Source organism: Mus caroli, unplaced genomic scaffold (genome assembly GCF_978045245.1).
Source record: "Mus caroli unplaced genomic scaffold, Mus_caroli_1 scaffold_9, whole genome shotgun sequence".
NCBI classification, from domain to species: Eukaryota; Metazoa; Chordata; class Mammalia; order Rodentia; family Muridae; genus Mus; species Mus caroli.
Window position 1 is genome coordinate 98,732,879 of NW_028227264.1, and position 12,539 is coordinate 98,745,417.

General features: G+C 43.0%; 1 protein-coding gene across 3 annotated transcripts in view; it reads left to right on the plus strand.

Moving 5' to 3' along the window:
- Poc1b (POC1 centriolar protein B) overlaps window positions 1-12,539 on the plus strand; it is a 99,253-nt gene that overhangs the window by 42,008 nt on the left and 44,706 nt on the right. For all 3 annotated transcript variants that reach the window (XM_021174527.2, XM_021174528.3, XM_085843118.1), the window contains 3 exons: window positions 7,405-7,538; window positions 9,754-9,822; window positions 10,925-11,074. In XM_021174527.2, coding sequence (XP_021030186.1) covers window positions 7,405-7,538; window positions 9,754-9,822; window positions 10,925-11,074 — 353 coding nt within the window. The remainder of the gene's footprint in view (window positions 1-7,404; window positions 7,539-9,753; window positions 9,823-10,924; window positions 11,075-12,539) is intronic.

Sequence of the window (12,539 nt, forward strand, 5' to 3'; positions counted from 1 at the left end):
ATGGCCTCTGGGAGGAGGGAGGCGGTGTCAGGCAGCCATGTGTAAGAACCATTTCTCTGTAATCCCTTGGCTTTAGTTGCTTTTGGAAAGGCTCACACAGTGACTTAATTTTGATTGCTCACTTTGTATATAGAGAGGTCTTTGTATATAGCCTAGGCTAGCCCTAATCGTGGCCTTCCTGCTTTGCCATCCCAAGTGCTACAGCTATAAGTATGTTCCACCATGCTTGTCATAACTTTATTTTGACTCTGAAGACATCCCCCATTGTCTATAAACAATTTTTCTCTGAAGTCATAGCTGATTAATCACCTAGTAATTTGATCTTAACTGTCCCTAGTCACTGGAATGAGAGCTGTCCCCATTGGCCTGATCTGGTCCTGTTTCAGGTAGGAGAGGGGAGATGGCGTATGACGCGGAGCCAGTATCAAGAAGACTCCCTAAATGTCATCCTTCCTCTTTGGGGCCAAATTCAAGCATAGGAAGTCCTTAGGGTGGAACACATTCTTAAGTTTTAGTCTATCTGCCCTGTGGGTGATATCCTAGTGCCTTGAAATTGCTTTAGACATTTTATTAGAAGCTATATTTATGCAAAATATTAGTGGACAACAAATAAAGAATTTACAAGGAAAATTTAAATCATCCCAACAAGAGTAAATATTTAAAGAGATTTGGAATTCAAGAATAAGTACATGCTGTGGTCATTTTTCTTGAGTTTGATTCTAAGTGCTTTGGACAAGGATCAAAAGTGAGGGAACCAAAAGTCTTAGGACACGCATATTTAGAATTTCGCAAGAAGCTGAAACTTTGAGGCTGGGCCAAGGCTCAGTGGTTAGGAGCACTTGCTGGTGCTTCCGGAGGAGCTGTGGGTGGGGGGCGGAGGTCCCAGCACCCACATGGCACTCCCAGCTACGGCCCCTTACATACACACAAGAAACACCTCACACATAAAATTTTAAAACAAATAAATAAATCATTTTATAAAAAAGGGAGTCGAACAACTGGCAAAATGGCCTCAGTAATTTCATTGCGTTCAATATCATGGTTGACAGCATTATGGTTATCAAGCCATCCTAATTCTCCTCTCAGAAATACATTTCAATTTGTTTCCATTGAAAGAATGGTATAGTTTATCAATAACAGGCTACTTCTTTATACAAGTTTCATTTAATTTTGTCTTTTTTAGAAATAACTTTTTGAGATTATAATAAAATTACATTAATTCCCCCTTCCTTTGCCTGCTTCCAAGCCCAACCTTTCCCATGAAATTTCCACCCCACCCTACCCCTCCTCTCTTTTAAATCCATGGCTTGTGTGTTTGTTCCTAAAATCATGAACATAACCTGCTCAGTCTGTATAATGCCTCCTGTGAGTATACACCACATCCCCTCCACCTGTGAGTATACACCACATCCCCTCCACCTGTGAGTATACACCACATCCCCTCCACCTGTGAGTATACACCACATCCCCTCCACCTGTGAGTATACACCACATCCCCTCCACCTGTGTGTATACACCACATCCCCTCCACCTGTGTGTATACACCACATCCCCTCCACCTGTGTGTATACACCACATCCCCTCCACCTGTGTGTATACACCACATCCCCTCCACCTGTGAGTATACACCACATCCCCTCCACCTGTGAGTATACACCACATCCCCTCCACCTGTGTGTATACACCACATCCCCTCCACCTGTGTGTATACACCACATCCCCTCCACCTGTGAGTATACACCACATCCCCTCCACCTGTGAGTATACACCACATCCCCTCCACCTGTGAGTATACACCACATCCCCTCCACCTGTGAGTATACACCACATCCCCTCCACCTGTGTGTATACACCACATCCCCTCCACCTGTGAGTATACACCACATCCCCTCCACCTGTGTGTATACACCACATCCCCTCCACCTGTGAGTATACACCACATCCCCTCCACCTGTGAGTATACACCACATCCCCTCCACCTGTGTGTATACACCACATCCCCTCCACCTGTGAGTATACACCACATCCCCTCCACCTGTGTGTATACACCACATCCCCTCCACCTGTGAGTATACACCACATCCCCTCCACCTGTGTGTATACACCACATCCCCTCCACCTGTGAGTATACACCACATCCCCTCCACCTGTGTGTATACACCACATCCCCTCCACCTGTGAGTATACACCACATCCCCTCCACCTAAGGCTCAGGGATCACCGCAGAAGAGGGAGTGGGAAGATGTTTGTCAGAGGATCAGGGAGTTTGCTGTGAGATTGTGTCTCCTGTGAACATCCCATGAATCTCACCAACATGGCAGCTTAAGCATGGCCTAAATAAGTATGATTCCAATAGCCATGCTGACATGAAAACAGAAAGCTACACAAAGAACTACAGGCAACTAAGGAGTTTGAGAGCAGGAGAAATAGTCTCCCCCAGGAAAGAGCACACCAACTGATTGTCTAATACCAATGGCCAGCCCTGAAAAATACGTACACACAAATAATGTTGTCTTTCGGGAATAAGCAAATTTCCTAACTAAAGTAGATGGGTTTATTTGGAGATGTGCCCCTGAAGTGCCCAATGTTGTGCTTTTAATTAGTAGGAAATTAGTAGGAATTACATCACTGCTTGATGGATATAATGTGAAGCATTCTAGTTGACTTTGCATAGAAATGATAGGTAAGATACGATTGTGAACTCGTAAATACAAGCCTGGGAAGAATTACTATCAGTAACCATTTAGAGGAGATAGAGGAGATGGCTCAGTGGATAAAGTGCTTGTCGTGCAAACCTAAGGATCTGAGTTCAGATCCCCATAACTCAGAAAAGCCATGTATAGCAACACACATACATAACTCCAAATCTGTGTGGGCAGAGATGGAGAACCCAGCCTCTTGTTGGTCTAGCCAAAATGATACACCACAGTTCAGAGGAAAGCTGTCTTTCAAAAACTAATGTGGAGAGTAGTAAAGGAAGACTGGCCATATGAAATCAACCTCCGGCCTGCCACACTCACCTAGAGACCACACACACACACACACACACACACACACACACACACAGAGAGAGAGAGAGAGAGTTCAGCTTAATAGAGTATTCCCTTAAGATTGACATTCTAAGCCTGAGGGTAGTGGACACTTTTAGTCCCACCAGTCAGAAGGCAGACAGATCTCTATAAGTTCAAGGTCAGCCTCATTGACAAAGCCTGTTCCAGGACATCCAGGACTATACAGAGTAACCCTGGCTCAACAAAATAAAACAAAAAGTCTAGGAAGGTCATGTATTCAAGGGCCATAAATATATTTTACATACCAAGGAGCCCATAACCACTAGCACCACAGCTACTCATTTCATGACTACTTTTGAAGCAAAAATTTGAAATTCTTGATTTAGTAAGATAATAATAGACATTTAGGCAAAAAGTAAAATTTTAGATTGCTTACAAATTTAGGACCAAGTGCTGATGACACAAATAGATTTATCTTCTGATGTTGATGTGTATCTAATATATCCAAAAAAAAAAAAAGCTTACTTGTTCAATCAAGCCAAACAGATTTTCATCTAAAGGAGCAGGTTGGTCACTTTGCATGTTTTTAAGTCTGCAGTTTTCACATAATAGGTTGACGAAATTCTAACCTGTACCCTATCCATTTCCAGACACAGACACATACGGTACAAACTGTAATAGGATTGCTTTTAAGTAGGAGTTTGTAAAACAATCACTTTGAGGGCTTTAACCGTAACGCTTACTTGAGTTTGTTAAGATGGTTTAAGTATTCAGCAGAAATCCCAGTGACCTGAAAGAAACCATCTCTGTCCTCTGTTCCCATCCTTTTAAACGTTACTAAGAGCAGAGCAATAGTTGTGTCCTATTGTGTTTTTAAGTCTCGCTGCTTTCAATACAGTGGATTTGGTTCTGTTCTTTCAACAGAACATTAATGTTTGACCTTAGTAAATCCTTTAGATAAATTCATATTTTGAAACACCTTTTCCAATGCTCTTTGAAATTAGGTAATTGGATTTTTTTTTTTAGTACTGATAATGAAACTGAGGGCTGTGTAACTCTACCACATTTCTAGTCCAAAGACTTACTTCTTAATAGAGTAAAATACCTATGTCTTTAATAGGGTTTTTTTAATCGATATGTCATAAATTCTTTTGTCTTTCCTGGAATAGAATTCCATATGTTAATTAAAATTTTAACTCTTAATCTTTTTTCAACAAAGATTCAAGAAGAAAGCAATCTTCATCTATTTCGCCGTAGATTGGCGGTTTTAGTGTGTGGCCTTTCTTTTCTTTTAATAACTTTTTGTTGATTCTTTGTGAGTTTCCCATCATGCACCTCAGTCCCACTCATCCCCACTCTTTGCAGCTTCTTCCCCAAAATAAAAAACACAAACAACAACAAAGCATAGAAAACATCTGAATGTGTCACAGTGTATCCCACAGTATGTCCCTCTGTCCACACATCTTCACTTGCAAATGTTCACTGCGATGAGTCATCGGTCTGGTTTGAGATTTCTGGCTTCTGTGACAACATCAATACTGGATCCTAATTAGGATTTCTCCTGATTGTCCCATGTTGGCCTGTGTCATGGAGATCCTGCAGCTTTGGAACAGCAGGACTAGACCTTTCACTGGTCCCAACCTTTCGAAGATGATGTAAATTTTAGAGTGGGCCAGTTCAGAGCCTGGATCTGGGCCTGAGTGACTGCTGAGCTAGTCAGCCCAACAGGTCTCCCTTATCCACACCACCAGAGCTAACTCTCCAGCACTGCCCCTGCTAGGCCGCCCAATGCTGCCATTGGCCAGAGGCAGGGTCAGCTCTCCTGCTTTCATGCCCTTGGGGCAGGCTTACCTCCAGAACCAGCTCCACTGTGCTGCCCAGTCAGTGTTCAGGGTCCACTCTCCCAAGTGCTGCAGCCTGCAAGGGGCTGAGCCAGCTCTCCCCCTCCCACATTGTCCAGGCTAGCTCATCTATGCCTTCACCATCAGGACCAGCTCCACTGTGTTGCCCAGGGGAGGTGCAGGGCCTGTTATCCCAGTTCTACAGCAGTGAGGGGGCAGGGCTAATTCTTCTGGATACTGCAGGTGCAAGTGAGGAGGGGAAGGACATCACCCCCACACCCATGCTGTGTGGCCTTTTTGTTTTGGTTTGGTTTTGTGCAGAATATGAAGTGTCCATAGGCTTGCTACTCATATTCAGGAACCCCAAGTCAGATGAAGTTTTTTTCCCTGTTTTCTTAACAGTCATTTGACTGGAGGCCCATCTGGAGAGCCAAACCAGGATGGATACTAAGCAAAAGTTTTGGACTAGTTAGATGTAATGTTTAATACTGATACCTTCTGTGAATGTCACCAGTGAGCTAGTTGTCCCCTTTGTCATGTCTCAGAAAGCCCCAACATCAAGGAATATATATGTATAGTTCAGGGTGAGCACCTCTCAGTTGAACTATTGGGGTCCTTCCAAGCAAAGAATTGGCTTTGTGGTTCCCTATGAGACCTCAGGACAGCATATAACCTGACACCATATTAAGACTCTATAGTCACCCAAAGCAGGCCAGAGGAAAAATGTCTCTTCCATTCAATCAGTTTCTAAGTGTACTGTTACAGTAGCCGTCCATCAAGCCAATTATCATAGACTCTAATATAAAGATAACAGTTTACACGATTCATTGTGCAATCTTCGACAAACTACCAAAGCTTTCAAAAGACAAATGAGAATGCCCCCTAAGAGCTCCAAGATAGCACAAAGTTTATATTTGACTGCTATACAAGCTACAGTGAGATATCCCAAACACTGCTGCTTCTCTGAATACCTTATATCCATTCCCCTACAGTTACTAACACACAAGTAAAGAACTCAGCCACCCCTGTCATACTGGCAAATCCCCGAATGGTTTAAAGACCCCATCGTGGCTCAGAAGACAAGGAACATCAGAAGTTAAACTAGTTCAGAAGAGAACTCAGAAAACTCAAAGGAGTTTCCAAACTGAGAGGAAAAAGACAGGGCCAGGCTCAGGCGCACTGACTGGAAGAGCTTAAAGCTTGGCATTCGGGGCCTGAAGAGGCCAAGCACTCCTTTCTCCTCCTCACCAAATCTAAGCGGAAAGCAGCAAACACAGCCAAAGTGTGGAGATAAGAAACGTTACTGGACTAAAAGTGGGACCACCAGCCTTTCCTCTCTATCCAGGCTTGGCTGCTTGAATGGCTGACGCCAAAAAGATGTCTTTGATCCTGGTTCAGCTTGACCAAGTTGTAATGAGAGATTTTAGGGTAAAAAGTTTAGGCCCTGGCAGGTCCTAACAGCTGAGCTTGGCCACACATCCCCAGTATCCAATTAAAGAGAGGAAGAATGCTAAAAAGCTGGGTGAGGTTTATTCAGTGTGGCCACACTGGAAAGAGGAATAGATAAAGAAGTCCTGTGTCATGCCTTCCACCCCACCCTTCTTTTTAAAGTGACTTCAGAGCTAACTTGGGGACTGTAAAAACAAAGTTACCGTGGAAGTTTTCAGGCTCTGGTTGTCTGCACTATGTGAGAATCAGAAGTTAATAGACCTAATTGACTGACATGGAGGAAACAGCTTCCTTCTGTGTAGGGTACGAAAGCTGAAAGAGAAGGCAATGGTTTTCCTGGTTTGTATTAGATATATATTAAAACTGCATTGTTGCACGTAAAAATATCAATCACTTCTTCCATGTATTCCATGATTTCTGCGTAGCAAATATATTAGTAAATCTGTAGGCATCATTAGTTCTTTCATTTTAAAGATAAGAAAATGAGCAGAACCCATTAAGACTTTGGGACAGCGTAGTGTATAAACACACACACAGAGCACAGTGTATAAACCATTGTGCTGTACTGCCTCCTGCTGGAAGAACGGTGGCCAGAGGGGACTCCTCATGAGAACAGAACTGTCCTTCAAACTCGACACTCCTTCATCCCAATTGCTCTTTAAATTTAATTTATGGCTAAATTAGAGAACCTATATGAGCAGATAATAAATAATTAGCTATTAATTATTTTGGTAATATAGTCAAAAACTTTATAGCTCTGTGCCCAGTGAGGTTCTCTGTATGTGACACATTTGCATTGCTGAAGTCATCCCATCTGATTAACTGGCAGCTTAATACCATGTGATGTCAGAACACGTCACTTGCTTTGGTGAACCATACTGACTTTGCTGTTAGGGAAGAAACTACGTCTGACTGATTCTTGTTTTCACAGTAATGCTGCCAACATAGAAAAGGACGTGCTTGAACTTAAGACGTATTCTCTGAAAAAAATTAATGGGGTCATAAAGATGGCCAGTTATGTCAAATTACAGTTATGATGTTAACAGCCCCTTGACATGAAGAAACCATCGTTTTCTGATTTGTGTTTATTTTCTATAAATTAGTTCACAGCTGCGGTGTGAACTGTCTGTCCTTCCATCCTTTGGGTAACAGCCTTGTCACCGCCTCTTCTGACGGAACAGTTAAGATGCTGGATCTCATAGAGGGAAGACTCATATACACACTTCAAGGACATACGGTACCAATACTGAGACTTCTGTCTCCTAAATGAAATCTACTTCAACATGCGGTTCATTTCGTATGTGCCTTTGTTATTTTTAGTAGTAATGTACATTTGCTGCTAACTCCTGTAATTTGATTTTATTTTACTTCTAAGTTTTTAATCTCTAGAAGCAATTCTTAAAAATATTATTTACTGTAACTCTTCAAGACCTATGACTTTAGCTATTCATTAAGAAAATACTTCTGCAGTCTCAGTACAGACCAAATTGTTTGGAAGATGGATACTTCTTATCTTTCCCCTCATGCCTATGCTGGGTTCTCTCTGGTAATTCTGGTGCAGAGACCCATCCCGTGTCACCAAGGCAGTCACCCATGGCTCATTATTATTACCAAATTATTACCAAATATTATTTCTAGGACACCCACTTGCCTTCCAGATAAGCCCTATTCTGTTTTAACAAACTTCCTGAAAAGAAAGATGATGGTTTGGTTCTTGTGTTCCTTATTGTTTTGTTTTACTTCTCATTGGCTTAGGACTAAGGGAAAGGAGATTGGTGCATCTCAAGACTGTAAACTCTCCTTCTCTTGTGGGTCAATGTTCAAACTAGTAAACTTTTTAGAACAATTCGTTTTTCATGCCTTAGGCACCACTGGGAATTTTCTTTTAGGTGAGTTCAAGCTCTTCGTATCTCAGAATAAAATGGGCTTTGTGGCCTTTCTGCCTATCTGCTCTGCTTGTTCTACGTCAGGGTTAGGGCCAAACACAACCAGCCCAGTCTCACTCGGACATGAAACTTTAGGCCAAATAAATGCAATCCCTAACAGTGGCCAAGATATGTCAAGTAATACTACATAATTAGGAAAAACGATAGGGCAAAGTGTAGGGAAAACATTTAGCAGCGCTTAGGAAAACACTGCACATAGATTTCTCATCTAGAGGTAAAGTACTTGTGAAGCTACAACAACCTAAGTCAGTAGCAGGGTGTCCTGGTAACATTTGCTGTGATGAGAAGCAGCTAGAGAGAGAAAGGGCTTATTTCCATTATAGTTCCAGAAGGGGTACAGTCTACCATGGTAGGGAAGTCATGGAGCATGAGTGTGAGGCCAGCCTATGGTTGTCTGGAAGGAGGAAGAGAGACAAAGAGAGAAAGCAAGAGAGACAGATAAAGAAATGGAGAGAGCGACAGAGACACAGATACTCAGAGAGAAAAAGAAACAAGAAACAGAGAGAGGGAAAAAAAGAGGGACAGAGGAGGAGGGAGATGGGGAGGGGAGAGAGGAAAGGAAAGAGAAGGGAGGGGAGGGGAGGGGAGGGGAGAGGGAGGGGGAGGGGGGGGAAGGAGAGGAGAAGAACCTGCAGTAGAGCCAGGGTATAAAACTGTGAAGCACATTCGTAGTGAGGCAAATCCTCCAGCAAGCCTCCAGTCCCACGACTTTCCAGAAAGCACTACCAACAGGGTGAGGGTGGGGGTGGGGTGAAGTGATCAAATGTAAAAGCCTGTGGGGGGCGTTTCACATTTAAAGCATAACACAGGGCCTAATTGAATAAAGCAAAATGTTTTCTCCAAAACTTTGTATAATGAACAAATGTTACTATTTCAAGATGAGAAATAATTTATTTTCTCTCGGTGAACTGAGAGGTTATATACCCTGATCCCATGTAAAGCATGGATATCCAACTTCTCGGGAGTCACTTCATGTTAAGTGTCTTGATCTCGGAGAATTTCGGTAACTTCTCCATGGGCCTCCAACTGTTCTGTGGATTCCCAGTTGCTCATCCCCACGGTTGCAGTGCTGGCTTTTTTGCTCACAGTTCTCCTCCTGTGCCCTGGCTCCCTGCGACCGTTTTCAGAAGAGCTCTCCATAGAGCCCGGTGTGGCAGCAAATAACCTTGTATGGCCTCCATGTTTATTGTTCAGTTAATATTAATCATTGGTTAAGTCCAAGCCAGGATGCTAGAGAAGGTTTAACGAAGTCTGGCCAGGTTACACCTGAGCAGGCTTTTCCTGAGAGGAGAAAGGGGCCGTCCCTTCTTTTGCTTACCACCGCTTGCTTGCCTTCTCACATACTTGGCTTGGCTTTCCATTAGTTCTCAGCCACCATTCCTGGTTAGCGACTAGCCGTGTCTATCGGACACTTGTAACTGCATAGATAGCAAAAGGGCACTCAGTCCTGTTGGTCACCAGGAAGCAGCTCTCAATACTTTCCTCTTTACCTCCCTCATGTCTTAGGGGCCCGTCTTTACCGTTTCATTTTCAAAGGACGGAGAGCTGTTTACATCAGGCGGTGCAGATGCGCAGGTTAGTACACCCTTGACTGGATTGCAAGACCTGATTAATGTAAGAAGGCTTTGGCCTTACTAGGACACTCGTCACTAGCTGGTTTGTATATGCTAAGATGATTACCAGTGGGTTTTTATGTTAATTTAGTAATGGGTCTGTTGTCACACGGTTCTAGTTGAATAGTTTTAAGAATGCCACAAGTATTTTCTCTTTCTATATTTTATACTAAGTACTACATTTAGTTTGACACTGAATGCCCAGTTTCAGTGTCCTTTTGCCTGAGTTAGTGCCTAAGAGTTTGTCTGTACATCTTGTTTCCTCCAATATTGAGCCTCCTGAGGCAAATCTGTGTTTATATGAGATGACCAAAAGTCAGTCATAGCCAGGTTATTAAATAAAATGAACGTTCAAGTCAAAAGCATAGTGTGTGGCTCTGGTGAAAAGCAGGGAGAAATATTTGAGTTTATAAAATATTACCTAGTGAGAACTTTCGGGCTTTGGGTTTCGTTTGGGCTTGGGTTTGGGGGATATTTTGAGTCAGGATCTCACTGTGTCCCACTGACTGCCTACAAGTCACTAAGCCTCTGTACAGACCAGGCTGGCTTCAGACATGCAATGTCCCACCTGCCTCTGCCGCCCAAGTACATGGCCTGCCACGCCCAGCTCAAAATAGGATTTTTTCTTTTATTTATTTATTTATGTATTTATGTATGTATGTATGTATGTATGTATGTATGTATGTATGTATGTATGTATTTATTTTGTTTTTCAAGTCAGGGTTTCTCTGTGTAGCCCTGGCTGTCCTGGAACTAACTCTGTAGACCAGGCTGGCCTCGAACTCAGAAATCCGTCTGCCTCTGCCTCCCGAGTGCTGGAATTAAAGGCATGCACCACCACTGCTTGGCCGAAATAGGAATTTTAAGTTGGGCATAAAGGTAGTTCAGAATACTAAATCTCCCTGCCAAGCTTGAAATATTGATAAGAGTGACACACAGGCATGTGCGTCTCTCCACACAGCCGTTCTGACTGTTCAGAGCAGTTGTGGATTTGGGGATTTTTTAAAGTCAGTTCTGTTGTTTTTCTATGCAAGTCAGTAACTTTGGCACTGTTGACTTTGCAGGTCTTGATTTGGAGGACCAACTGCATTCACCTGCACTGTAAAGATCCTAAAAGAAACCTCAAAAGATTGCACTTTGAGGCCCCCCCACACCTGCTTGACATCTACCCACGGTCACCGCACTCCCATGAAGACAGAAAGGAGACTATTGAAGTATGTTGTGTGCACATATCCTACATTTTTATGGTCATGGGAAGGCTGTTAGTGAGCCCTGTGCTTAAAATTACACTGATACAAAACCGGGTCGTGCACTTGGCCACACTTAGAGAAACTCTGTTATTTCCACTAATAAAATCTAGCTGTAGGTACGCAGTAGTGTGTACTGATGTGAATATTGCTTAGATTCTTTTCTAAATGGCTTTGAAATAGAGCTAAAAGTTATGTTGCAAATAATAGAAATGAGAAATTAAATCCGAGGCTGTAGAGTGAGTTTGCTTCCTAGCCGGTCACTTTGGGGAGGGTGTTTGATGGCCATCATGAGAGTGGGACCAAAAGGCAAATGTTCTTATGATAACTATTGAAACAGGTTTCCGGAGACCTTTTATAGCCGAAAAAACCCCACCTATGAACATTTTTATAAAGTATTTATTATTACATTTAATAATTGAGACCATTTTTGTGTATGTGTATGTGTGTGTGTGTGTGTGTGTGTGTGTGTGTGTGTGTACACAATGTTTGTTCGAGTCTCACTTTCTATAGTACCCTAGCCTTGATGGGTCTTTACTTACCTTTACAGGCCAACAAGGTGGCTCACTGGGTAAAGGAAGTTGCCACACTAAGCCTGACACGATCAAAGTTCAATTCCAGGAGGATCCCACATGGTGGACTGCCATACATTGTCCTCTGACTTAAACACGTGCACGCACACTTGCACATGCGCTCGCATACATGCTAGCACACACACACACTGTTCCTAATTGAATAAAATTTTTAATAGTTTCTCTTTCTGGGAATGGTTTGTTGGAGCCTCACTTTATATAGTACATGGGCCTTGATGTTCTTTGCCAGTGAGCTCCCTTATTTCAGTCTATCGACTCGAGTTTTCTCCCTTCAGAGAAAAACTCATTTTGCTTAGTCCTTAGCTCATGTTAGTCCCGTAGTCTGCCTTGTCTGACTCTTTTTAAGTCTGCTTCTGTCCCAAGAGCGTCCTGCTCATTTGAGGTTGCTTTTTTTTTTCTTTTGTCATTACAGAGCTTTGATTTTAGACAGAGACTCAAACCGTTTCCTCTGTGATTTACCATCAGCCCTGGTCCATTTTAGAGAGCTAGACTTTAAAATGTCCACAAGGTGACTGGATGGCTTGCTCTGACTCTGTAACTGAGAACCCCGAAGCAGCTCCTTGTGTGGCTCGGTCAGGCTGACCCAGGCTGCGCAGAGACCCTCTCGGCTGTGCTTCTCACGTGTGCACTGACACGTCTATTAAAAGCTGCCTTTTCGTTATGGAGCTAGAGGGCAATTGTACAGCACATAATTCAGAGAATGTGCCTGAACACTGTGCATGGCCCTGAGGAGGTGGCCTTAGGTGCCCAGTTTAAATCACCTGTAGGTCCTGAGAGCTGTTTGAGTTAACTGTCTTGTGTGACTGACTTTGATTCTGCGCATAAACTGCAAGTCATCT